Raw genomic sequence first — 27,644 nt, 5'->3', positions numbered from 1 at the left:
TCTAGTGGCTCCTGGCTGTCCCTGGTGGCTGCTGGCCTTGCTTGGCTTTGTGGCCGCGTCACTCCACGCTCTACCTGTCTTCACACGGCCTCGCTGTCTTCTCTGTGTGTCTATTCTGTCTCTCATAAATGGAACGGCAGTCATGGGATTCAGGGGCCACCCCGATCCAGGGTGATCTCGCCTCAAGATCCTTAATTACATCTGCAAAGACCCTTTTTCCAAATAAGGTCACGTTCACAGGTACCAGGGGTTAGGACTTGGCCACAGATCAGCCCACTGCCCACCCCCGAGTAGCTGTGAGGACTAAACCCGGGTGCGCAGAGCAGAGCCCAGCGCACAGTGAGAGCCCAAGAGTCGCCAGCCGCGGTGGTGGTGCGTGCTCGACACTGTCCCTCCCTGCCCACGTGGAGACCAAGGACACGCCGTGCATACCCCACACCCCTCGCCGCAGCCACCAGTCCCGGGCACCGTGCTGACCCATGCTCAGGAGGGCAGCACCTGTCCTCACCTGCCTTCCCACCTGGGCCGCATAAGGCTCCCAGCGTCCTCACAGTATCCCTGTCGGCCATGTCATAACCACTTGGTCGTCAGGACCGTGTGCCACGCCTGGGCAGGGTGGCATCTTTCCCTCTCTCCCTGGGAGGAGGGCACCTCTGCATCCAGTCTTTGCACGTGGCACGTGCTCCGTGGCATCTGTGCAATGCACGGATGCGTTGTTTCGGGGGGTCCCTTCGCTCCTGCAGGTGAAGTCAGTGTCTGAGGGCACAGGTTTGGGGATCAGACCGCGTAGGCTGGGGGTCCGGCTCCACCATTCACCAGCTGAGCAACCTGGAGTCGGTAGTATAGCCTCTTCGCATGTGTGTTTTCCTGCCTCTGAAACGGGCGTGGCACGCCCCCCTAGCGCTGTCAGAGCACGCGATGCCGGGCTGCGCTGGTTCTGAGCCCGGCGTGGCCAGGTAGCGAGCCCCGCACGCGTGTCAGAGCTCGTGGCAATCCCTGTGCCTCCCGGGGGGCCCGGTTCCAGGCTGGACGTCCGCCTGGAGGAAGCCTCTGCCCTGCTCCAGGTTGCGGTCAGGGACTTGTGGGAGGGCGACACCACTGGCTGATCTAATTTGAGGAGCTTCATAACAATCCTCCCCAGCAGCTGAGCCAGCGGTAGCCAAAACATTCTCGGCAGGCCAAAACAGGGGCCGAAGCCAGCAAGAGCCTGTTCCGCAGGGCCACGTGGGAGAGGCCCGCCTGGCGCTGGGCGGCTCAGCAGTGCAGGAACAGGAAGGACGCCTGAGGATCTAGCCTAAGTCCCTAACAGAGAAGAAGCCAGTGGCTTTTGTCCCCTCTGGCCTCCTGGGATCGGCAGTGGGTACCTGTAACAGACCTGAGGCTGCAGGAATAAATGCCAGCTGTTATTGCCACTGTTAACACAGCAACAGAAATAGACCCCCCCTTGCTGGTAGAAGATCCCTGTAGCCCATTGGGGTGATGGTTGCCTGGAAGACCCAGTGGGGATCTACATCTTGCCTCCCTTAGACACAGCCTCGAATGGGGCAGAACCACAGAATCTTGTGATGCCCATAGAATTTTCCAACAGGGTGTGGAAGGTTGGAAACAGGCATCCCTGGAGAAAAGGTGGAAGGACTTTCTAATGAAAGTCCAGGAAGGGGACGTCTCGAGGCAGTGCCCAGCCACTGTGGATCCATACCGAAGGGTTGTCTTTGGAAGAGGAAGGACTGGTAGGCTTGTGGGGTGTGCCCTGGTGACAGGCCAGCACTCACAGCAGGTGACAGCTAGAGGGAACCCACTGGGGCTCATTCCTAGCAAGAAAGCTTCAGGACAGAGTTGTGCTGGAGGGGGCGGCTGCAGACCCAGAACAGTAGCATTCGAACCTTATTGGTTTTATAGTAACAGCGTCTTTGTGTTACACTAGAAATGACTGTCATAGGAGCCTAATTAAAGTGCAACCGCTCTGGATGACTGGGTTGGAGACAGGCCTGGGACAATGTCTGCCAAGCCCCTCACCTCTCAGCAGCTTGAAAACTTCTCCTCCCTGAGCAGTCCTCCGAGTGGATGAACCAGGGCTCGCTCTGCAGGTGGGTGGTTTGACTGCTGGTCGCTGAGGTTGGGGACTGAGAGATGATAGATTCTGTGGCTCTGCCCCCCGGCAAGGCTGGGTCTAAGAGGAGACAGACAAAGATCCCCATATGAGGTCTTCCCAGCAGCCAACACCCCAGTGGCTCCAGGTTTGTAAAGTAGAGGGGTCTTCCACGAGTAAGGAGGGTCTATTTCTGTTGCTGAACTGCTACTGTTGCTACTACTAATAATAAAAATAATAGCAGCTGCCATTTATTGTACTCTTTCTTAATCCTCCCAACTACGCTTCAAAGTGGATGTTTTAAACCTGAATTCATAGACGTTAAGTTGGTGTAATTCCTAAGTGGTAGATCAAAGACTTGAACCCTGGCAGTCGGGCTCCAGAGCCTGTGATCTGGGCCACTCTACTCGAGAGATAGGATCTCTCTCTTTGCAGATAGACAGGGGTACGAAAGAGGGGGAGACTCAAATGTTAACCTGTGCTGTGCACGTGCACATCCCCTTCTATTCTGCACCCCACGTTACCTCTGGATGTATTAATACAGACTCAATTCTGTGTGCTCATTTTATCCGGCTACAAGGACGGATTTTTGCTGGCGAGCTGGGAGCCGAGAGCTGTGCACCCTCCAAACTGTGACCTTCCCACTCCACCGCCTGGCCTGCTGCGGTTTGGGGTCCCTGATGGGTATTTTCTTTCTCTCTGAGAAGCCAACTCAGCACCGACCCAGCTCCCAGACGGGGGCCTGTGGGACATGAGCTGGGCTGCCAAAGACCTGCCCGGGGACTTGGATCTTTCCGGGGCTGCCAATTATAAAGAGAGGCTTCTCCTGGGACCCACCCGGAGACCACCCAGCTCATGTCCTGGTGGGACGGTGCTCCGCAGCTGACCTCCAGGGATGAAGGCCAAGTGCAGGCATTCGCGCAGCCCCCGCTGCGCCAGGGAGGGAAGGTGGGGTAGAGCAGAGGTCCCCCAGTGTTCTCTGCTCAGCAGAGTTTTCCGGAAGCCTCCTGGGGCCGGTGCTGTGTGACAGCGGTGGTTGGGCTCCTACTGTGTGCACAGCTGGTGCTGGGTGCCGGGTTACGAGATGACTGCGATTCCCTGGGGGACCTCGAGAGGTCATGGAAAAGGCGGGGCTGCCCACGGTAGGCCAGCACGCGCAGAAGGAGCCAGGGCTGGTGTCAGCAGTGAAGAACGGGAGTTCTGAGTCACACGGCCCTGCGGTTACGGGCTGTGTGACCCTGGACAAGGCACTCTGTCTGTCTGAGGCTCACCTATAAAACGGGGAGGGTGAGCATGGGGTGTGAGGATTAAAGGAAAAGTCACTTTGACGTATTCAGCACAGTGGCGGGCCCGTGGCGAGTGCTCAGTAGGTGCCAGCCGTTGTGTAGTTGCTGCTGCTGCCGTAGGGAGGATGGAAGGAGCAGCCAGGGGGGCTTCAGAACTAAGGGGGCATTCAAGCAGGGTTTTGCAGAATGAATAGGAGTCCACAGGTAGCCTCTGCATTTAAAATAGCAAAAACCAGTCTGTGCTAGATGCTAGGCAGGGACACAGGGAGCCCAGAGTGGGTGAGACTTAGTTCCTGCCCTCCAGAGACAGGAGGTAGATTCCAAATGGCAATGACGGCAGGCAGACGGCCAAGGGTGCTGTGTAACCAGTGAGGCTCTCCCTCCCTCAACAGCAGGGAGAGAGATGTGAGTAGACAGTCACCTCACGGTGGACGGGTGCGAAGGGCACTCTGGGGGACTGGGGGACAAGCAGGGGTGGGGCATACCTGCACACAGGGTCTATAGAGGAACTCATTTGGGGGTAACCTTCTATTCAGCTTTCTATTTTAAAAAGTCACAGATAGTAGTACTGGTTCTTTTTTTTTTTTTTTTTTTTGAAGACAGAGTCTCGCTCTGTTGCCCAGGCTAGAGTGCCGTGGCATCAGCCTAGCTCACAGCAACCTCAAACTCTGGGGCTCGAGCAGTCCTCCTGCCTCAGCCTCCCTACTAGTTAGGACTGCCAACACGCACCGCCACCATGCCCGGCTAATTTTTTTCTTTCTAGTTTTAGTAGAGACAGAGTCTCACTTTTGCTCAGGCTGATCTCGAACTCCTGACCTCAAGCGATCCTCCCACCTTGGCCTCCTAGAGTGCTGGGATTACAGGCGTGAGCCACCGCACCCGGGCCCTTGTTGGGTCTTTATCCCACCTGTTGTAACTTGTGGCCGGCTGTTTTCTGTCCTCTCCTGCTGGAACAGGGGCTCCCTGCGGCTCCCTGCGGCAGGACCACGTTTGATTGCGTCTCTGTGGGATCCCAGCGTGGGCACAGCGCCCATCCTGTGGCTCCCCGCCTGGGCGAGGCATGAGCCAGGGGAGAAGGACCTGCGGGGCGCGGTGAGCGCTGGGCGCCAGGTCTCTGGGGCTGGAGCAGCGTTCTTAAAGCTCAGCCCGCCCCCCTGCGCCCCCGGGGTTCAGAGCTGCCTCTGCCGAGGACCCGGCCCTGGGTTCAAACCCTGCCTCCGCCACACTCTGACAGCGACGCTGGGCGAGGTATTAATACTTAACTCCTCCGAGCCACGGTTTCCTGAGCTATGAAAAGTGGATATTATTACTCGCCTTCAGTGCGGTGCTGCCAAGGGGGTCAGGCCGGCTCTGGGTGAGGCAGGGATGGGGATTTACGAGCCCCTGGGTTCCCGGGGCTCGTAAATCTGCACCCCCTGAAGGCGTCTTGCCCCACACACCCTCAGACACCTACCTGCCTCCTCGCTCTCCTTCTGGCGCTGGGCGGGCCTCCTCCTGCCAGCCGTCCGGGTCACCCTCAGGTGACTCTGGCAGGAGCCACCTGGGCGGGCCTGCCGAGCTATACCTGCCAGTTTCCTGGTCAGTGACTCGGGTTCCCCAGAGTGGTCGGGGCAAGGGACTGAGGAAGAGGAGGGGCCAGGAAGGGACAGTGGCTGGAGCAGCCCCACCGATAGCACCTACCAGAAAGGGGCTCCGTCCCACCCTGCCCATCCCTGCAGCCCCCGGCCACCCCGTCACCTTGGAGACACAGCTGGTTCCTAAGACAGAAGTTGCCCAGCCAGCCCCCCGGGGACCCTGAGCATCCACCAAGGGACCTGAGGAGACACAGCAGCACACAAGGCTACACGCACTCTCACACACACAGACATACACGGACACACACACAGAGACACACAAACAGAGGCCTGCACTGAGAGACACACGAGGCAGGGCACCCACACAGCGGCCTGAGCCTCATTTTCGTCTGACACGAACCCCTGCCCCATGGCGAGCGCTGGCTCCCTGCCTCCTGAGGAAACCCGGCCCCGCTGCCCCTCCTCCCGCCTGTGCCGCCGCTCCACAGAGGGGACGAGCCACACTGGGCACCGGGATGTGAAAATGAACATGACAGAACTGGGAGCCGCAGGGGGCTCCCAGCCCAGAGGTGGGGTCAGGGGTGAGGAGGGAGAAAGACAAAACTGTCATGGTTCTGGGGGAGAGGGGCACACCCCCAGCCCACTGGGACACCCTCAAGCCCCAGGGCCCCACCTGTGGAAGACGGTGGGGCACAGCCTTCATCCCGGCACCCTTGCCCCTGCCCCGCTTCCTCGCCAGGGGTCTCCCCACCCAGCAGACAGTGTGGTCTCCCCAGTCCTCTGACTGCAGGTTTCCTGGTTGGACCACGGGGAGCTTCAGACCCCTGCTTTTCTCGCCCTACCCAGGGTTCAGGAGCCAGAAAGATGTCATTCAGCTGGGTCCAGGGAGCCCCGTGCTCACCTGTCCGTGCCGAGAAGCAAGCCCGGGGCTCCCAGAGCGGAAGGCACCCCATCTGGACCGCTGCTGCAGACCCCTCGGGGTCGTAGCTTGTCCTCCCAGGCATCTGAACCCTGTGCCTCCCAGCCAGCCCCCAGCTATAAGCTTTCCCTCTCTGCCAACTTGCCCAGGAATTCTCAGGGTCCCCAGAGGCCCCTCTCCCTGGCTCAGCCAGACCCGAGGGAATGGTGCAAGCCCCATGGTCCTGTTACCCACATGAGCCAGAGATGGGGTGGGCTTAGGCAGGAACCAGAGCAGGATAAAGAAGACTAAGCATTATCCCCTCAGAAACCACTTGGATGGATGGATGGAGTGGGTTGGGAGGGAGGGGGGGAGGAGAGGTGGGTGAGTGGATGGGTGGATGGGTGAACAGATAGACGGATGGATAGATGGACGGATGGTAGGTGGAGGATGGGCAAATGGATGGGTGGATGGTGGATGGATGAACAGGTAGACGGGTGGGTGGCAGGTAGCTGGACAGACAGGTGGATGGGTGGGAGGGTAGATGGGTGGGCAGATGGATGGGGTGACAAGGGAGGATAGAAAGAAACCTGGACAACAATGCCTGCAAGGTGAGGGTGGGGTCCAGTGGCGTGGAGGATGCCTTCGCCAAATTGCCTTCCTGGAGCAATGCACACACAGAGAACAAATGCTGCCCTCCGTCTCCACAAACTTCACCTCCAGGCCTCTCCTGGAGGAACAAATTCTTAGGCTGTTTTCAGTTCAACAGAAAAGAAACTGTCCCTTGCAGCCTGTGTGATTGCAGTCCGTTTGTCCTTGATGGACTTTCATGGTTGCGGAGAGCGGCTGGTAGACTCCTCCCTCGCTTCTGCGTTTCAAGGCTTCAATTAAAATAAATAAAGTGGTTGGACTAATGGGGTTTTCAAACTGGGCTTTGCCAGAGCTGCTTTAGGGGCTGAGAGAACACTTTTATTTATTTATTTATTTCTACAAAATACTTTTTTTTTTTTTTTTTTGAGACAGAGTCTAGAGTGCCATGGTGTCAGCCTAGCTCACAGCAACCTCAAACTCCTGGGCTCAAGCAATCCTCCTGCCTCAGCCTCCCAAGTAGCTGGGACTACAGGCATGTGCCGCCATGCCCGGCTAATTTTTTCTATATACATTTTTAGTTGGCCAATTAATTTCTTTCTATTTATAGTAGAGACGGGGATCTCACTCTTGCTCAGGCTGGTCTCCAACTCCCTCCTGCCTCGGCCTCCCAGAGTGCTAGGATTACAGGCATGAGCCACCACGCCCGGCCTTACAAAATAAAAGTTTTTAAAACTCTAATTAAAAATATCGAATCCACTGGGGACCACCAGAATATTGTGTGTCCCTCTGGCCAAGCCCATCTTGTGGCCTTTCTGCTTAAGTGATAGTTCTGAGATGTCAAGCTTAGCAGTTGATAAATGTCACCGTTAGCAACCCCTCATCCGTGGGACTTTTGTCTACACCATGTAACGAAGCAAAACGGAGAAATCAGCGTGGTTCTGGTCTGGAGCTGCCCTCTGTAACCCCAGTTTGCAATATTTGCCTTCCCAAAGCAGCCTTTTTGATCTCATGAGTAGCTTTTAAGAAAATATTAGGGAGTTGGATGTATCATTCATTCCTTTTATTGGTTTCACCCATTGGGGTTTCCATGCTGGGTTTTATTTTTAGGGGGAATTTTACCGATAGTTGTAAAAAGAAAGAAAAAACAAAAATAGAAACCCACCAGGATAATCCCCAGGAAGCCTCTGAGCTCTTTCTTTCTCCATGTTTGTCCCAGGCAGTGCCCAGCGCCAGCCTCTCCCCGCTGCGGGTGGAGCTGACCCGTGGTTGCGGCTCTCGGCCTCCCTGTCCTCCAACCCTGGGCCCTTCTGCCCCCACCAAAGAGCTGTAGGGACCTGTGCTGCGCTCCTGTGTATATAGGTCGAGATTGGGAATTAGCCAAGTTGTTCTTCTGAGCCTTCGATGAGCCGGCCATTCATAAATTTGCGCAAACCCTTACTGGTCCTGCTAAGGCCACCTCCTGGCCTAACGAGCCCGCACTTATTCCCTGCTGGCTGAGGCTGCGGTTCTGCTCTGCGGGAGACTGGCCAGCACTGCTCCTTTGGAACTTCCCCCAGGGAGTGACTGCAGCGAGGTGGGCACCCTCTTCACCTCCCAGAGGGCAGTGGGACACTCACCTCCCCCTCCCCCCCCAAATCTTGGAGAGAAACCCACAAGCTCTACGTTTCCAAGGGGACAACAGGTGACTACTCCTGTTACGTAATCAATCCCCTGTCCACCTAGCTTGGTCCAGCTTCATGAGAGAGTCCCCAACGGTGCCCTGCACAAAGCCATTCTGCCAAAAGCAAGGCTCTCCCCCGGGCCACCTGGGAATGTCCTCCCCACCTGGCGTTACCCTGTGGCTGGCCGTTACCCTGTGGTTGGCCGCGCTGAGGACGGACCCTTCCAGGCTGCTCCCTGGAACCGCCCAGGGCGTTCTAACGGCGGCTCCAGAGCTGGCTGGTGAGAAGGCGCCGGTCCCTGCCCGGGGCACCCTGGATGTTGCCCACGGACGGCTCTGCTGCTGCTTCTACCGGTGGAGGGTGCCAGGAGCTGGGCTGGCAGGACGTGGCCTGCAGGAGGAGTGTGTAAGAAAGACTCATGCATAGCACATTAATTGATCATGACCCGGCCCAGAAACTACTGGCTTTCTAAAGAGTAGGCCATGTCCCTTTAAAAAATTATATTGTTATTTTGCTTCATGTACTTTAGCAGTGGGTGAAGTCAGGGAGGCCGGTAATTTAGAGACAAGTTATTTTAAATACTGGATGTCTGACGGCAGTCATCGAACCTCTGCAGCTTGCTTAGTGACCCTCGTTCAGTGCTGTCGTTCTCTCCTTCCAGATTGTTCTCTGGGGCCGGACCGAGAAATGCCTGAAGGAGACGACAGAGGAGATTCGGCAGATGGGCACCGAGTGCCACTACTTCATCTGTGACGTGGGCAACCGGGAGGAGGTGTACCAGACGGCCAAGGCTGTCCGGGAGAAGGTGAGCAGCCTGGCCGGGGGGCAACCGAGGTTGCCAGTGGTCGGGGGGCAACCAGTGTCCCGTCGCCCGCTGGGAAAATCCTTCTCCTGACTCCAGGCACCTGTGTGGACTGAGCATATATATCCGTGAACTCCGAGAGAGCAAAACCCACCCCGTTAGCTGTCTGGCATGTGGTGATGTTAACTATTTTTATGTAACGATAGCCTCACTTACTATAAATATGCCATGTGCCAGGTATGTTATGTGCCGAGAATTATTCCCACTCCTCAGAACAGCCCTGGTACGGCACTGTCCCCATCTCACAAATCAAGACTGCTGCTCGGAGACGTGACGTGGCTTCTTGAGGCCCCGTGGCTGGTGGCGGGGGTTGGGCCAGGTCCGCAGGTGCAGGCCCCTGGGGCTGGCTGCCCTCGCGGCCCCCCACAGCCCCCTCTCACCTGCAGGTGGGCGACATCACCATCCTGGTGAACAACGCCGCCGTGGTCCACGGGAAGAGCCTGATGGACAGCGACGACGACGCCCTCCTCAAGTCCCAGCACATCAACACCCTGGGCCAGTTCTGGGTAAGGGCTGCCCCGGGCCAGAGCCAGCCCCAAGCGTGCCGGGGAGCCCGGGCGGGTGGGGCCGGAAGGACAGGCTCGCCAGGGCTTGGACTCAGGCCAGCGGGGATGTCCAAGGACACGGTGGCCGCATAAGAGGAATGGCCAGCCCCAGGGGGCATCAGGCGTTCTGGGACGTGAGCTCAGCGTCCCGCAGCGGGGAGCCTCTGGGGACGGCTGGGGTGCTGGAGCAGCGTGCGTGTCCCGGGTGGCCCGTTCTCCCCGAGAGGGGGGTAGAGGAGGGGTCGTGGGAAGCTGCGGCCACTCCACACTGACACCCCGTCCACCCTCAGACCACCAAGGCCTTCCTGCCGCGCATGCTGGAGCTGCAGAACGGCCACATCGTGTGCCTCAACTCCGTGCTGGCGCTGTCCGCCATCCCGGGCGCCATCGACTACTGCACGTCCAAAGCGTCGGCCTTCGCCTTCATGGAGAGCCTGACCCTGGGGCTGCTGGACTGTCCGGGCGTCAGCGCCACCACGGTGCTGCCCTTCCACACCAGCACCGAGATGTTCCAGGGCATGAGGGTCAGGTCAGTGGGACCAGCCTCCCCCCCTGCCTCCCCGAGCCTCGCAAGTGTAGCAGCCGACTGCGCAGGGAGAGCCCTGGTATGGAATCATCCAGAAGCCCTTTGCCTTTGGCTGGAGCCTGACGCTCCCCTCCCTGATTTTCCATCTGCAAGGCAGTGGGACCCCACAGCGGTGCGGGTCCTGCTTCCCGGCTCGGGGAGCCTGTACGGATGCCAGGGCTGGCGGCCACAGGGGGTCTGGACCCAGCAGAGAACAGGGCGTGGACACGCTAGAGACGGGAGCGAAGGGCACCGTTTGTGGGAAGCTCTAAAACAGGCAAAACTGGGTTATGGTGATGGACATCAGACCAGTGCCCACCAGGGGAGCCCGAGGGAACCTTCTAGGCTTTTAGAAATGTCCTCTCTTCTTGATCTAGATGGGCGGTGGTTAAGTAGGTGAATGTTAATCCAGCTGTATGCTTAGGATTTATGCCTTTTATTGTATGCACATTATAGCTCAATTTAAAGAAATATAAGGCCCAGGCACTCCTCCTCTGGACCAATTAAATCAAGGGGGTGGGGTCCGCTGGTTTAGAGCTCACCCTTGGGAGCCAGGCACTGGGGTAGTGACCCCTGTGGCTGTGATGCGCCTTATGACGTAAGGTCCGATTAGTCACTGCTTGGGCCTTCATGGTTGAGCTGTAAAATGGGGTGACGAGAATGTCTAGATTCGTGGTGAGGCCACAGCGGGACCGGGCTTGGAACACCACATGTGCCCCTACCAGGGAGCGCTCAGTAAACTGCGCTGTGATGACGCGCAGTGGTGTAGGGCCATGTGATCACAGATAAATGAGAAAAGAATTACCCGAAAACTGTTTTCCCTGGGCTTTTTTGCAATCCGGGGTATGATCATCCACCTTCTGAACTGTATGTTTCAGCAGCTTCTAAAAATAAAGGTGACGGGAAGGGTCCTCATGAGGATAAAATGACACAGTTCAGCGTACTGTGTGCCATCTGGGGTCACTCAGCACGCCTTAGCTATTGTTAATGGGGACAGTGTGGTTTTGGTCATCAAAAGTCAAAACTTCCTGGTTTGAATCGGCTGCTCTCAGCTGTGCAACTTTGGGCTAGTTTTGTTACCTCTCTGAGCTTTACTTTGGTCACGTGTAAAACAGTGGAAATAATATTTTCCTTGCACGTGTAAAACAGTGGAAATAATATTTTCCTTGTAGGATTGTCAGGAGAATTAGAAATAATACATATGACATATCTAGTGCAAGCTGAGACATACTAAATGGTTAAGAAAGAGCTATTGCTCTCATTATTTTTACTGACAATAAACATTTTCACAAATGCATATGATATTAATTTTCCAAGCAGACCATATCTTCAGAGTTTGTAACAGAGGCATGTATTTCCACCTGGCTTATGTGCAAATTATCAGAAATTCTGAATTTAGAGGGGGCTGGGCTAATGTCTATTAATGTTCCATGTTGGCTTTTTACCCCATGACAGCTTGGTTTGGTTTCTTTTCTTATGAGTATACAGGAGGTGCTCAATAAATACATATTGGATGGAAGTGCATCAGTGGCAATCCACAGTTTTAATTGGGGGCCCTGAGCACAGAAGTGGGCAGGACATTCCAGACATGGAGCCTGTGTGTCTATTTCACCTCCTAGTTTAAGTTTCTTCTCCGACACTTAAGAGAGATATTCAAGGTTTTCCCAAGACATTTTTCCACTTCAGAGTGGAGGCCAAACCGCCTGTGGTCAAATCCCAGCTCTGTGTGACCTCAGGCAAGTTACTTACCTTTTCTGTGCCTCAGTTTCCTCATCTATAAAAAGGGATGACTAATAGTACCCCCTACTCCATGGGCTAGATGCACTCGTGAATCAGCCTGCCGTGCCTGGCACGTAGTGAGCGCTAGTGAACGTTCGTTCCCTGTGGTTGTGCAGGTGAGCTCCGGGGCTTGTCCAGAAGAGTAGAACGAGGATAATCGGCACTTAACCAACTCCCGTTTCCTGAAAGGATACAAAATGAATGAAAGCATTGGCTTCTTCCTACAGCCATGCTTAGCAGACTCCTGGGGTTAAATGGGGGGCGGGGCATGCTTAGGACAAAGTTGACGGTTTCCCAGCAAGGTTGGCCATGTCAGTGGGTGCTGCTGTTTGTAAACCACTGTTTACTGAGCCTCACCTATGTTCCAGCCACACCACCAGACCCTTTACAAATGCTGCTGCATGTGGCTCCTATCCCCATTTTACAGATGACAGAACTGAGGCTCAAAGAAGCAAAGTTACTTGCCCAAGGCCACGCAGCTTGAAATTGGCTAGCTAACCACGCTCTTTCCACGGATCTGTGCTGCCTCCATGGGTGTTATTCCCGTCCCACCCACCATGGAGAAGGAGAACATCCCCCCTGCAGGTGTGCTTGAAGCCTCCTCTGTGGGGTTCCCCTACATGGGGTCTTGCCAGGAAGGGCCCCCCAGGACCATGGAGCCTGGTCTCTCCATCCTGTCTCCCCTTCCCCGAGAAATAGGACAGGCCACAAGCGGAAGCTGGAGACTAGACTGTCCGCCACATTTGTAGGATTCCAAGGTCAGCTGCCTCTGCCTGTTCCTCTCTGCAGAACCCCAGAGCTGGCCCTTCTAGACTGACTGCAGGGCTGTCTTAGAATCACCAGCGTGGTGGCACAGTGTGAGGGTGGGCCCGAGATCCGTGTGCCCTCTGAGGCCAAGCCCCGCTGGGAGCCCAAGGGCTGCCTATTGCTCAGGAATGACATCGGGGCCAGGTGACTCATCTCCCTTAATCTTCCTGGTGCCAGAGCGGATCACAAGCCCTTTGCAGGATTGGGGTCAGAGCCAGCAGCATCAGCCCTGCACCTACAGGCCCAGGAGGGCAGGAAAAGCAGTGAGTGAAGGCGATAGAGCACTGGCCTGATTTAAATCCCTAGTGTCCCACTGATTCACTGAACCCTCAGTTTCCTTGTCTGTAAATTGGGAGAATCCTTTGTGCAAGGGCCTGGCACTTAGGGAACATCACCATTGTATGGGTTTGGGGTCAGATGCCTCTAATATGCATGAGGAGCCACTGATATTTGCTTATTCAATCATTCATTCATTTTGAAATCCCATGGAAAGTGCTCTATAACTATTTGAATGAATCGATGAGTCAATCGGTGAGTTAGTGAGCAAGCTGGGCCGAAGGTACCTCCAGCGGAGCCCCTGCCTCGAGGCAGGAGGAGCAGGACTCTCGTGGGGAACAGGAAGTGTTTATTGAGCACTTACTATGTGCCGGTTCTGTGCTAGGGAGCAAGACCGACCAGGCCTCTGTCCTGGTGGAACTCATAGTCTGACGGGGGAGAGAGGCCACCAACAAGCAAGGCCATGCTAGGTGGGGGACATGCGTCCAAGGAAACTAGCAGGGAACGAGATCAGAGGCCACTCTGGGTGGACTGGGCTGAGACGCCTCCCAGGAGCTGGTAGGAGAGAGCCAGGCCAATGGGACAGCTGGCACAAGACCCTGACAGGACAGAGCATAATGTGACAAGAACGGAGAGGCTGGCCAGTCCTGCTGGCAGAGCGAGTAGGAAGGCAGGGTCGCAGCCATGGCAGGCCCAGGTTGCGCAGGGCCATGGAGAGCATGGGACAGAGTCCAAGTGCACCGGGAGCCCCTGGGGGAGCTTGGAGAAAGGGTCCCAGGTGGGGGGCTGGGAGTCCTGCACTCTAGGGGAGACCTACGTGCACAGGGAGGGTGGAGGAACATGGAACTCCTGACAAGCCTGGGCTGGGGGGTCGTGTTCCCAACAGGCCTTGAGTCTCCCAAACAGGAAAGGCCAAAGGGTGACCCAGACGTGTAGAGGCGTCTGGCACGAGCAGGTGCCTCTCCGGGAGAAACCCACTGCGTCTCTTCCTGCCTTCAGGTTTCCCAACCTCTTCCCCCCACTGAAGCCCGAGACGGTGGCCCGGCGGACGGTGGAGGCCGTGCAGCTCAACCAGGCCCTGCTGCTGCTGCCGTGGACCATGCACGCACTTGTCATCTTGAAAAGGTACGGCGGGCCGCCCTGGGCCAGGATCGCTCTGGCCGCGTCACCTGCTAAAAGAAAATTAGAAGAATCCTTCAAGGTTGATACAACATTTATTTATTTGTTGTTATTAATAACAAACCCATTGCCTTAGCATAAATATATTTTTATGGCAAGTAATTTATATATATGTGTGTATATATATATATATATATATATATATATACTTTTTTCTAGTGACCACTAGAAAAACTTTTTGTAATTATGTAAATTTTGTTTGTTTGTTTGTTTCTTGAGACAGAGTTTCACTCTGTTGCCCGGGCTAGAATGCCTCGGCATCAGCCTAGCTCACAGTAACCTCAAACTCCTGGGCTCCAGCAATTCTTCTATCTCAGCCTCCCGAGTAGCTGGGACTACAAGCATGCGCCACCATGCCCAGCTAATGTTTTCTATATATTTTTAGTTGGCCAATTAATTACTTTCTATTTTGTTAGTAGAGATGGGGGTCTCGCTCTTGCTCAGGCTGGTTTCGAACTTCTGACCTTGAGCGCTCCTCCTGCCTCAGCCTCCCAGACTGCTTGTAATTATGTTTTTTAAAACAAAATAGATGCAGTAAGGAGTGGCATTGTTTTACATTTTTACAAATCTCTTTGTTGTCTGGTTTAATGAAAAACAACTGGATTCTTTTTGTTGTTGTTTTGCTTGAGACAGAGTCTCACTCTGTTGCCCGGGCTAGAGTGCCCTGGTGTCAGCCTAGCTCACAGCAACCTCCAACTCCTGGGCTGGAACGATCCTTCTGCCTCAGCCTCCCGAGTAGCTGTGACTACAGACACGTGCCACCGTGCCCAGCTAATTTGTTTTTCTATTTTTTAGTTGTTTGGCTAATTTCTTTCTTTTTACAGTAGAGACGGGGTCTTGCTCTTACTCAGGCTATTCTCAAACTCCCGAGCTCAAGCAATCCACCCGCCTCAGCCTCCCAGAGTGCTAGGATTACAGGCATGAGCCACCGCGCCCAGCTGACAGCTGGATTCTTATACCTGCTTCTGCTTTTCATTTGCTGTGCTACATGCCATGTCATATAGCCTCTGGAAAACTTCACTGTACACTGAGACAAAGAGAGTGAAAAACACAAATAACATCTTAGTATTATAAAAACAGTTTGACCTCACGCCCCCTGCAGAGATCTCAGGTACCCCCAAGGGTTCCTGGACCACACTTTGAGAACCACTGCTCTAGCACGGCGACACAGCGCAGCCTCGGGAAGTTACTCTAATGGGCAGCGCAGGGGCCTCCATGCCAAAGGCTCGGAATTCCCAGAAACGTCATGGCAGTCGTCAGGCGGGGTTCCCCGGGGCAAACCTCTTCATTAAACGAGACAGTCCTCCCCCAGAATTCACCTGGCATCGTATTCCCTAAGAACCTTCCAGACTTGCCCATCCCCGTGCCACACTGAAGGGGCTCTCGCAGGGGGCCACCTAAGCGGGGTTTCCTTGGTCCTGTCAGGACAGCAGGGAGATCTTCGTCCCTGGAGCCACCAGGGACCCTGGGCTCCTCCTCGGGGGCTCCAGCCATCTGCACCCCCGGCCCCCGCCCGACCCATGCCCTCTGACCCGGGAGACGCTTTCAGGGAAGGAAACACGCAAGTGCCAGGCTGGGCCTGGCGTCAGTCAGACACCGGCTCCCAGGAAAGCCAGCCTCCCTCTGCGAGCCTCGAACGGGTGGGCACAGCGACGGCGTCCGTCCGTCCTTTCTCCTCCAGACTCGGAGCCTTTCAGAGGCCAGGCGTGGGGCACCCGGCGTTCAGGCCACACGCTGGCCTCCCCCAGCCATCCTGCCTGTCCATCCGGCATGCCCCTCTGCCACCCCAGGGAGCCCTGGGAGTGCAGGGGCTCAGGTCCTCACCGAGGCCGGCTTCCATCCCCCACCTCAGGGGAGCCTCTTAGAAGCCTTTTGGAATGTTCTAGAGAAAAGTCAGTTTGTCTAGAACATCTCAGCGGTCTCCACAGCAAACCCCCAGCCTACGTTTCCACCTTCCCCCACTACTTTTCAAAAACGAAATATTCCCTGCAGTGCAACCCACCTCAGCTTCCCTAAGAGAAATGTTTAAAGGCTCAACTCTAGTGCCACCACCCCCAGGAAGCCTTCCGGATTGCTCCAGCTGAAAGTAAACCTTTCCCGTCTCATACTAGAGTCGGCCAGGGCCCTTTGGTCTGAATCAACAAGCGGACTGAGGGCTCCCCCTGAACCCCCGTGCCAGACCTGTGCTAGGGGCTGGGAACCAGAAGTGAAATGTCGGCCACAAAGGCAGCCACGGGCTTGCCAAGTGACCAGCAGAGGACAACGCCAGGGCCCGCAGGGGAAGCACAGGAGCTCTGGGTTGCACCGAGGAGAGGCCTGAGGGTGAGGCTGGGACAGTCCCCTGGAGGTTGTGCCACCCAGATCGCACCTGACTGCTCAGACGCACACGGTAAATCTCTGTCCAGTAAGTGGCAGTTGCAGTTGATTGATGTCTGGGACATCTAGGGGCACTGAGACACCAAGAATGTGGCTTTGAAGGTGTCTCCCACCTCCCCTCCCCCCCTGGTCAGCAGCCACCTGTCCACTTACTTGAAAGCCCTTCCCCGCGGAGGGTCAGCTGGCGTGTGGCCTGGTGGTGGGTAAGGCGCACTTCCAGGGACTCTGCCTCCATTGTGCCGTCTTGTGTGGCCCCCGGTGACCCAGCCCCTGGTCCCCACCCCCTACTGACCGTCTTCCTTTCTTCTTCCCCACCCCGCAGCATACTCCCACAGGCTGCACTCGAGGAGATCCACAAATTCTCAGGAACCTACACCTGCATGAACACTTTCAAAGGGCGGACATAGAGGCGGGACACAGAGACACGCTCGAGGAGCCACAGAGCTGGAGGGGGCCACGGCGCCTGTCTGTCGGCACACTTGTGCTAGGTGAGCAGGACGGCTCCTGTCCCCAGGGAAGAATCTGGCTGCCCAACCCCCCGGCCAGCCCCAGGACCTTTGCACAGGACTGATGGGTGTGACTCTGACCCCCACGGGGAGGTGAGACACCAGCCAGCAGCCACCTTGACACTTTTGTACATTTCTAATTCTGTAGAGTTTATTGTTCAGTCGCTTCTCAAGTCTAACCAGCCTCAGCAGTGTGCACAGACTATTTCCAGGAGGGTCTGTCCCCAGATGCTCCGCCTCCCCCTCCAAAACCCACTCATCTGCAGCTTGCGCAAACTGGTTGAACGGCAGGAATGAAAAATAAAGAGACATGGCTTTTGTGAGTTACTGTGTTCAAATCCTTGGCGGGCAGTTGGGAGGGGCCAGTCCCAACCACAGAACGCCATCCTTTGAGAGAGAATTGGTCTGCGCAGGGTCCCCAGCTGCTGGGACTAGGAAGGGGGCAGAGACCAGAAGGGAAAGTGGAGCCCAGGCTGGGGGCAGAGGGAGGGGCCCCCCTTTGCCTTGTTCCTTGCCGGTTCTGCCAGGCCATTCCCAACAGCTGTGGGCCGGGGGGGCCACTTTGCTTCCCTGGTGTGACCTTCATGAGCTAGTCTGCAGAGAGCTGGCCACAGGTAGAGCTGCCCTCTGTCCTGCCACAGCGCCACCAGCCACCAGGCCACCAACTCGGGAGAGCAGAAGCAGTCTTTGCTGCTTTACTGCAGACACCCACTGTCCGCCTAGCATGCACCCGGTGCTGAGAGGGGCGCGTTGCGGAGAAAGTGAAAGGACGACCAGCAAGACAAAAGGCCACTAACCCTGGTTGAGAAAGGATCGCGAGTCACCAGAAACACTTAGCGCCAGCCCATCCCAGTGAGGCCGGTGCTGAGGGGCGTCCAGACCCCTGGCGCCCCATTTGATTGCAGGGGAAGGGGCCGGTCTGGAGTGGGATTGGCAGGGGCTTCCTCAATCAGGGAAATGTACAGCTAAAAAGACGTGGGTAGAGATGCCCCTTGGGTCCCCTGGTGTGCGCTGTCCCTGCTGCTGCCAGCTTGCCGCACCTGACCTCGGGCCGCAGCGCAGGGGAGAGGTGGAGAATGCAATCTCGCATTAGCTAGCCGCCATGCACACGGCTCCTGCAGGCGGGGGAGGGGAGCGGGTGGGGTTCCGGGAGGTGCAGGGGCAGGTCGCAGGCCTCTGACTCAGGAGAGGAGCTTCCCCGGGAGGCTCGTAAAGCCTGCGCCCACGGACGCACCTCAGGCTGAACCCTGCCGCCCTGCGTTACAGGAGGATTAGGCACGCAGCTCGGGCGACGTCAGTCTGGTCTTCGCCCAACCACACACTCACTCCTGCCCGCGCACCGACAGAGCGGCCACCAGCCTCAGGACATCACCTTTCAGCTCTGTTAATTGTCCACGCCACCTCGAAGCCGCCGAAGCCTGGAAACTGCAGCTCCAGAGACCGCTTCAAAGGCTCCAACAGCCGTGACGTGTATCGACCGGGGTGTCACCCCCAAATCGCAATGGCTTCCAACCATGAAGGTCTCTGTCTTACTATTGCTGCCTGTCCTTCCAGGCAGCCACAGCTCTGCCCCGTGTCATCTTGCTCTGACACTCAGGGCAGCCGGGCGGCCGCCATCCTGGAGGGTCTCTCGTGGCAGAGGCGGACACACCTGCTGAACCACACGCCGCTCTCAGACTTTCTGCCTGGAAACAACGCGTGTCACTTCTGCTCACATGTCATTGGCCAGAGCAGGTCATGTGGTCAAACCTGCCACAGATGCAGCAGGAAGTACAATGCCCCATGGAGAAGCAGTCAGTAGTTTTAAACCATAATACGATCTGCCACTCCGTGGAAGATGTCATGAGGAAAATGGAAATTTAGGCAGAGGATGGAGGGAAGCTGGCAGCTTCCAGCCGCAAGCCCGAGGATGTATACAGCAGGTGCTGAGCAGAGCCCTACAGAGGCACCTGTCAGCGCTCACCTCTTCCTGGCCTTTTGGGAGGCAGTGTTATGGCACCCATGTCGTGAGCGAGAAAACGGGCTCAGAGCAGGGCAGCCCTTGCCTGGGTTTGAGGGCTTGTGAGCACTAGAGCCAGAATTTGAACCCAGCTCCCCCTGGCCTACAAGTTCCCTTGCTCACTGCAGCACCAAACAGCAAGTGACGCAGCACCAAGCTGCGACCCATCCTTCACCTTCCTTTTGGTCCTTGGGAACATGCATTGCCGAAGTGTCTTGGTGGTTTGCTAAGGGGTCTTCCTGAAATGTCCGCACCCACTGTCCCTGCCTTGGCATGCTGGAGAGCATGGGGCGGGGTCCGCAGGGCAGGTGTCTGTCCCTGGCTCTCCCAGGAGCTAGACTGGGGGTGGGCACATCTCAGTGGGCAGGGGTCGGAGGAGGATGAGGTGTGGGTCTCACCTACCGAACCCCGATTTTTCTGCCCATGCTGGAGCAGCAGACAGATCTTAGTGCTCAAGGGCTAGCTCCAGGCCACCCGTTTGGAGAGGGTTTGACTCCTGAGGCCTCCATGAAATTGCACTTGGCCTGCGGGCCGGACTGCAGCACGGACCCCTGAGGTCTGCCTGGTCGCTGGGAGTGGGCGGAGCCCAGCGAGAGGCCACCACTGTCCTGGCTGAGTGGGAGCACGGGCTTCCCAGAGCCCCAGCGGCTTCTCCTGGTGGCAGGGCCAGGCCTGGTCCCACCCCACCCCCTCCTGCCAGCCAGGAAGCTTTCAGTCTTTTTCTGGATCTTTTCCCAGAGGGACCAGAAGAAAAAGCCTTGGGCACATTCCCAGGAGGCCCCATTCTGGTCCCTCTCCCAGATGGTTTGGCTGCTTGGAGAGCCTGGAGAATGGCAGTGGGGAGCTAATTCCGTCCCTCAGCTTGGCCGTGCGAAGGACAGCGACAAGTGCCAAGCCCCTGAGGGGCAGGACAAGGTGTGCCAGCCCTGCGAAGACGACTTGGGTCCTGGGAAATGACCCAGTTGCCATGCTTAGGGTTCCTCCCCGTCCCCAGAGAGAAGCAGGCTGGGGCTGGGCACCGAGCCCAGGGAGGCACCAGCCCCAAGCCCCGTCCTGGCACTGTTCAGACCTGGCGAGTGGTCAGGAAGTGAGTCTTGTGGCCACCACTCTGCTCCCGGGGGGCCAGAATGCTTTGAGAAATAGACTCTCTTCTTCTCGGGCCAAACTGATGTTTAGGAAGGAGCAGGGTGACCAAAACTTCCTGGGCTGACCACGCAGCTCGGCCCTATGAGCCCTGTGTGATGGGGACACAGCCCTTGTCCCGGGGATGTCCCATTTTGATGGGGGCCACAAAAGGAGCCAGTTCACAAAGCCACCCAGCCGCCCCCGTGCTGGCGAGCACAGAAGGAAGAGGACAGGTGTGGGTGGACACAGGGCCATCTCAGGAGAGAAGAGACGCCCCTCCCCCCCCACGCCACATCCAGGACTTCTCTGAGGGTTTTCCCCCATATTCCAGAGGGTCCTTCCAAAGGGCATGGATCACTGATTAGAGCCCAGAGGTCCGTGTTTGCGAAGATGGCTTCTATGCACAGGCACCCTCACTCTAGGCAAAGCCAGGAGGTGACACACGTCCCTGGACCCAGAAGAAAGGTCTGGAGCAGCTCTCGGCCACCTCGGTCATGCTCATTTTCCTTGGACAGGGGCTGTCACACTGTGACTCGGTTTACAGACATTCATCCACATGACTCTTCATGAACTGAGGGCTGCCCACCGTGGACCAGAGTCGGCACAGCCTGGGCCTGGGGGCCACTGTCCCCCAGCTGCGCAGGGCCCAGCCCCCGCCCCACCTCTCCCAGCACCGGCAGCCCGTGCTCAGGTGCCCACCCCAGGGTGCCAGGTGCTCCCAGGCCCACCCTGAGGCCGGGGTAGGGGAGAGGCCCCAGGATTTGAAGTTGGATCCAGACCCTGGAGTCCCACTGGCCTAGGTTCAAATCCTGGCTCTGCCACCTCCTCTTGTGACATCAACCTTCCTGCAGAGCAGAGGTGACGTTCGTGCCCCCCTGCCTCCAGGGGCCGGGGTGCATGTCCGGTGGGAGCGGTACCCAAGAAGGCCGTGCGCACGTGTGAGGGCAGGTGTGATGCGGCGGCTCCCACCGCTCCCAGCTGGGGCCCGACTGCCCCTCGGAACACCCGGGGTCACCGCCGTGGCCCAGCCTGCGGTGGCAGCGTCCTGCAACACCTGGCTGGCTCCCTGGTGGTTGGGGTGGGGTGGCACTGCAGCTCTGAAGACCCCAACGTGGTGGGGGAAGGACAGGAGGGGCCACAGGCTGCTGTCCTCCCGTGCAGCCAGGTGGGACGTTGGCAGGACATTTCTCTGGCACCTCCCACCGTTGCTGGCTCCGGGCAGCCCCTTGGCGCCCAAATGTCTCCATGGCCCAGGACAGAAATAAACGCAGAAGTCCCCAGAGGGAACTGCCAGGAGTGGCAGCGCCGCCACTGCCCTGCTGGGAAGCCGCTCCGGAACGCAGCCCCCTGGCGTGGGCGCAGTCCCCGCAGGCAGGGCCCTCAGACAGCCACCGTCTCAAACCAGCTGGCCGCGGAGTGCAGGGGCCCGGCCTGACCCAGGAGGCTTGCCAGCGGTCCCCAGCCTTGTGACCCGAGGGGTCGCCGACGTCTCTGGGTTGAATTCTAGGAGCCCCTCGGCACCCCACCCCTGCCCGTCCCACCCCCGGGGACAGGATCACTCATGAGAGGAGTAAGAAAAAAGCGCTGTGCACACGTCTGCCCTTTCCATCGAGGTTGGCCTACCCGTCCAGGCGTTGCGTGGCTGGGAGGGGATATTTCTGCAGGGTACTGAGCACAGTGGCCACTAAGGCCAGAGGGTCCCACCTGGGTGATCCGGCCCCGGCCACCTCTCCAGCCCTCGGCGGCTCACGCTGCACGGCGCAGGCTGCCTCTCCCTTCTGAGGGGACACTGAGCTCTCGCCGGAGCCCCTGAGCTCTTTGCACACCAGCCCGGCCCCTCCGCCTGGGACCCCGTGTCCGGCTCCCCTCCCAGCCCACCGCCCCGCCTCAGGCGTGGCGTCCCGGCTGCCCCCGGCGCTGGGCTGCTCCGTCTCAGCCTTTCGCTTATTTGCTCACCAACCATCTCACCACCGCCCACTATCATGATTTCATACAACAGCTTTATTGAGATGTGTTGATCATTCACACACCCCACAACTCGCCCATGGCAATGTGCGATCCAGCGGCGTTTCGCATAGTCACAGAGCTGTGCAGCCGTCGCCACGACCAATCCGAGGACGTTTTCATCACTCAGAAAGAAACCCCGTACCCGTTAGCAGTCTCCCTCCCTTCCCCCCGCCCCCCTCAGCCACTCGTCTGCTGTCTGTCCCCGAGGATTTGCCTGTTCCGGACATTTCATGCGAGTGGGGTGGTGCAGCACGTGGCCTTCAGTGACTGGCTTCTCTCGGAGCCTGGCGTCTTCCGGGCTCACCGCAGTGCCAGCGCCCGCCCTCGTTGCTGCCGAGCAGACTCCATCGTGGCATCCGCCGGAATCTGTCGCTCTGTCTACGCGTTGGTCATTCCCGACGGACGCTCTGGGCTGTTGCTGTGTACTAGTCGATTCAGTCTGTCCTCTCTCTCCCCCTCCGGACCGGACACTGCGGGAGGACGGGGTGGCCACTGTTGCTCAGCACCTGGGAGAGGCCCCGCACCCACTGAACACGCGGTCACCATTTGCCGCCAGTGACGCGGAACAGAAGCTTGTCGGAGGCGGCCACCGCGCGTGCTGTGCCTTCTTCCCAGGGCAGCCCGTTCCCTCGGCCACCTTCCCCTGTGCGTCCAGACGGGCCCCTGAATAGCAAAACCCTACAGGTGTTATTTTTATTTGTTAATTTTACTTTTAATTTTTTTGAGACAGAGTCTCATTCCATTCCTTGTCCTAGAGTGCCATGGCATCAGTCTAGCTCACAGCAACCTCAAACTCCTGGGCTCAAGGGATCCTCCTGCCTCAGCCTCCCAAGTAGCTGGGACTACAGGCATGCGCCACCATGCCCGGCTGATTTTTTCTGTATTTTTAGTTGTCCAGCTAATTTCTTTCTATTTTTAGTAGAGATGGGGGTCTTGCTCTTGCTCAGGCTGGTCTTGAACTCCTGAGTTCAAATGATCCTCCCGCCTTGGCCTCCCAGAGAGCTAGGATTACAGGCGTGAGCCACCGCACCCGGCCCCAACAGGGGTTATTAAGCGATCAACATGACATATCCTCCACCGTGGCCCTGCTGCCGTTTGGACGGGATCATTCTCTGTGCTGGACTGACCTGCATGCTGGAAGTTTCTCACTTATGCCAGGAGCACCCTCTCCTCCCACTGTGACAACCAAAAATGTCTCCAGACATTGTTGAATGTCCCCTAAGGAGCTAACTTGCCCCCTGTGGAGAACCCCTGGTTTCTCACCTCTTCCTAACAGCCCGGGGGCGGGAGGGCATCACTGGCCCCGGGGAGCCTTCACGGCCTGAGCACAGAGAGACAGCAGCAGAACCAGGAGGTGACCGCTGCCCCTGGCTGGGCCCTGAGTTCCCCATGGGGAGCCGGGAAACTTCTTGGGCCTCCCATGTCACCACTTGAGTTTCTTTCTTTGGACTCGGTTTGAAAACCGCCTCATGCCGCCCTCTTGGCGGGTCACACCAGCACTGCGGAACTTTCCGGGCTGCCTTCCCCCCAAATCCTTATCATTCCTTTCATTTTTCAATGTTCTTGGGACAAAGGAAATAAATAAGCACTTGGAGGAGGACACAAGCTGTGTTTGTTCCTTTGAGCTGCTGCTGTGATGTAACTGGATCCCGCTTGGAAAGGTCACATGGGGACCTCGGGCAGAGCCCCAGCCGGGGCCTGGCCACGGGCACGCGAACTTGTGCAGCTCTGGCTTGTGGAGTGTGACATGAGGCTACATGTCCACCAGGGCCACAGCGCCATGGAGCACGTGGGAAAGAAAAGGGACTGGAGTTTGGAGCCAGCCTTATCCAGCTGAGGGTCTGAATCCTGGCTCTGTGGGAACTTGAACTTGACCTTAACCTTAACTTAACCTCTCCGAGCCTCTGTTCCACACCTATGGAATGGGACAAATAACCCTGTCCCTATGGAGATGCTTCTGAAAATTGAGGGAGCAATGCACGTCATCAATTCATGCATGTGTGCATCATATTAATACCAAGTAACAAATAAATATATCATATATTATTATGTTATAACAAAAGTAATAAATCGTTGTGTGTTTGGTAAGTGACAGACCCTAAGTTATATGCATTTAATAATTAAAATTTCCCAACATTTGATGGGAAACAGAGGTAGAGAGAGGTGAAGTCATCTCCCTGGTGCTTATTCACAGCTAGTAACTGGTAGAGCTGAGATTTGAACCCAGAGACTAGTTGCAAAACCCTGGTTCTTAATCCCTGGGTTTTGTGACTTCTTGAAGAAGAAGCCTAGTACATACAGTGTGCAGATCTAATACCTGCCATTGCTCACCATGTCTTTATCTGGCCCGAGACCTGGCGTCGTCCTGGCCAATCCACGGCAATGTTGCCACCAGATTCCAACACGCCCCACCCAACTGCTCACTCCCTGGGAACAGGTGGGCCAAGGTGGGCCGACCTCAGGTGGGCTTCTGAAGCCTGTCTGGGACAGGCATTAGGCCTGGGTCTCCTTCCCGAGCTCGCTGGGGACAGCCCTGTCCTCTCCACGTCTGCAACGCCCCAACCCTCGTCAGACACACACACTCGCACACACACTCCATCCGTCCCCAGGAGACTAGTGCCCACGGGCAGGTTGTCCCCCTGGCCGATTCCTGGAGCCCCTAAAATGTGCCCAGTGCTCTGCCGCGTGTTTTGAGGGACACTTAACAAGAGTGAGGAAGGGGCATTCTGGAGTGTCTGCTGTGGGAACCGTGGTACACCAGGCCAGAGTCCGCCAGCCCCAGCCGGGGACTGCCCTCCCGGGCTTGCCCCCGGCTGCCTCCAGTCCCCGGCCCGGAGCAGGTGCAGCAGCCTCTTCCCGAGGGAACATGGGGTTGGTCAGCTCTTTGTCCCGGTCCCCAGCAGGAGGCGATGACCCTACCTGCAGGGTTTCTGGCATAGATGCAGCAAGCTTGAAACCTGGGCAGACACTGAGAGACGCCGCCGGACCACAGCCTCCAAATCCTGCCACAGGCCGGTCTGGCAAGGCACAGCTGTCACAGCTTTGGCTGTCACCACAGGACCCTGGGAGACCCTGCTGCCACCCCCACCCCACCCCCACCCCCACCCTGCTTCTCTGCTTCACTTCCTGCTGAGTCACAGGCTGGGAGCATCTGATTGGTCAAGTCACGACCGTGCCCAGGCCTCAGCGCAGGGCCAGGGAGGGCAAACACGGAGCCTGTTTGTGTAACAGTCGGACGTTCCCCTGGAAACATCCCACACCTCAGACACCGGCTAGTGCCGTGACTGGCAGGTGGCCCCCAGCGAGGTACTGGTGACCCCTGAGTGGTTAGTGGTTCCACCCACAGCGATTCTTGCTTGGGCAAAAGGGAAGAATTTATTGACCCGTGCAACTGGAAAGCTCGATGCTAACGGGGTTCAGTTATGGCTGGATCCAGGCTGCAGGCAGTGTTTCCGGGACCCACTTTCTGTCTCTGTGTCCTTCATTTCCACATCCTCTGGGTTGGCCTCATTCTCCAACATCTTGCCCTTGTGATGGCAAACTGGCTGCATCAGCTCCAGCCTCACACCGACCCTCCCAAGTTCAAGTGCAGCAGGAAAAGAGAGATTCTAGTCACCGAGCATTAGTTCTGATTGGTTCCGTTTGGCTTGGGTTGAGTCATATGCCCATGCGTAACCTAATCACAGCAGCCAGAGGAATGCAACGTTCTGATTGGCCAGCCCTGAGTCTTGCGGTCTGTCCCTCCAGCCAAGCAGGGAATTGGCCCCTTGGAACACATGGACAGCGAGCTGGGGAGGGGGGAGTCCCGGGAAGTGCAGGGGAGTGCTGTTGCCAGGGGAAGGGTTAAAGGACACTGGGCAGCAAAATCAAGAGCTGTCACCAGAATGACTGTTGGTGGACCCCCTGACTTGCCACTGGGCCTTTCTGAGTGGCAGTTGGCCCACACCCTGACAGGCAGGCCTGAGCTCCCGAGACTTTGTCCTGTCCTGACTGACAGTTGGCCAATGCAGTGACGGGCGGTTGGCAGCCCCCTCCTGACTGGCAGTCAGTGGGCGTCCTGGTGTGCAGTGGCAGCACAGTGTGGCAGCTGACCAGTCCTACCTGGCAGTCCCTCAGGACGCCCCGAGGCAGGGAGGGGAGACGCCCTAGGGTGGGGGGGACACCCTCTGGCCCCGGCTCTGCCCTCCTTGCAGGAATGGAGTCAGCCCTTCACTCCCCTCCCCAGCCGCAGGGAGAAAATGGCAGCTGATTCTGAAAGCCCTTTGTCCCCACGTGGTAGCAGAAGGCCCTGTCCAGCAGGAACAAGAGGCCATCTGGGGCCAGCAGTGCCCTCCGGGCGCCAGTGGCCAGTGGCCCTGGGGTGGAGGAATTCGGGCAATGTTGGAATGGCTGCCCAGCTTGTCCCTGCTCACTAAGCGTCACTCAGCCTCCAACAAATAGCTCTTGAAGGCCTGCTGTGTGGCCGTGAGCTTGGGCAGGGGCCTGCTCCACTGAGCTTTCTGCCTGTCAGAGGGACGTCAGAGGGACGCTGAGCAAGGGGCCGGGGCTCCAGAGAGGCAGCCAGGCCAAATCCAAGGGGCCCAGTGGAGATTTGGAACCTTCTCGAGGCAGAAGGCGCGAGAGCAGACGGGGCATGATGGGACTTGCGTTTGAGAACGGTCGCTCCAGCGCAGACAGCCGGACTGCGGGGGACGAGGGCAGAAACAGGGAGCCCGTTCACAATCCGGACGAGAGACGGGGCGGCCAGGGCAGGAGGGGCAGCTGTCAGGCCTGGGCGGGTCTGCATGGGGACACACAGGCCCAGGGTTGGGGACACGGCCGCTGGAGGAGAAGGCCAGCCCCTCTGTGCAGGTGCCACAGAGCCTGGGGGTGCTTTGTGCACGTGCCAGCCCCCCAGGCCAGGGCCGCTCCCCGGGAAAGGAAAGAGGTCCCCACGCCAGGCTGGGAGGGGCTGAGCAGGGCTGGGAGGAAATACCTGGCTGGGGGCTGAGGGTGAGGGGTTGGCCCAGGCCCAGGGGGGGGGGGACCAGCAGGTCGTCCCCTCCCTTCGGGGGCTGGGCAGCAGGCTGAGGGTCTGTGTGTGTAGCGGGGAGGCCCCGGCCAGGAGGAGGAGCTGCAGGCCTCTCTCCTGGCAGAGCAGCATGTCGCCATGGAAGCTCGGTGTGCTGCTGTCTGCGGTGGCGTTCACAGAGCACTGCTGGGTTTGCGTCCTGCAGTCCGGCTCTCCCCAGCCCCGAGTCGGCCGGGGCTGCTGTCGGCCGGGTGAAGAAATCAGGACTCCAGCACGGAAGAGGAGAGCAGCACTGGCCCCTTCGACTTGGGCCTCCAGGCCTGGGCTCCTGAGAGGAGCTGCCCTGCGGGGGGGTCTGGGGCCCCGGATGCCGCCATCGTTCTCCTCCCAGGTTCTTCCTGGACTGCGCCCCTGGCCCACCTCGCCCCAAGTCCTGTCAGTTCTTCCCTCCATCTTCCTGGGCTCTCCCTCCCCATCGTCACACCCTCCACAAAGGCCCCTGCCTCAC

At 57.7% G+C, this 27,644-nt stretch overlaps 1 protein-coding gene and 1 long non-coding RNA gene across 8 annotated transcripts in view; one reads left to right on the top strand and one right to left on the bottom strand.

The window, feature by feature from the left end:
* DHRS3 (dehydrogenase/reductase 3) overlaps positions 1-17,317 on the top strand; it is a 40,150-nt gene extending 22,833 nt beyond the window's left edge. For 5 of the 7 annotated variants that reach the window (XM_020281667.2, XM_020281670.2, XM_075994128.1 and 2 more), the window contains 5 exons: positions 8,761-8,904; positions 9,348-9,467; positions 9,797-10,035; positions 13,933-14,058; positions 16,811-17,317. In XM_020281667.2, the coding sequence (XP_020137256.2) occupies positions 8,761-8,904; positions 9,348-9,467; positions 9,797-10,035; positions 13,933-14,058; positions 16,811-16,895 (714 nt within the window). In that variant the 3' untranslated portion in view covers positions 16,896-17,317. Of the gene's footprint in view, positions 1-8,482; positions 8,505-8,760; positions 8,905-9,347; positions 9,468-9,796; positions 10,036-13,932; positions 14,059-16,810 lie in introns of those variants that run through there. The other 2 variants (XR_012913015.1, XM_020281671.2) reach the window with 2 other exon arrangements.
* On the bottom strand, positions 13,944-18,593 carry LOC142861912 (uncharacterized). Its single transcript, XR_012913016.1, has 2 exons — positions 18,367-18,593; positions 13,944-14,105 (listed from the first exon to the last, which is right to left on the bottom strand). It is a non-coding gene; the product is annotated as an uncharacterized LOC142861912 (long non-coding RNA).
* Between the last annotated feature and the right edge of the window lie 9,051 nt (positions 18,594-27,644).

The sequence above is a fragment of the Microcebus murinus genome, chromosome 2 (genome assembly GCF_040939455.1).
Source record: "Microcebus murinus isolate Inina chromosome 2, M.murinus_Inina_mat1.0, whole genome shotgun sequence".
Taxonomy (NCBI): Eukaryota; Metazoa; Chordata; class Mammalia; order Primates; family Cheirogaleidae; genus Microcebus; species Microcebus murinus.
The sequence above is the reverse complement of the archived record's forward strand: the minus strand, read 5'-3'. Positions and strand labels throughout refer to the sequence as shown.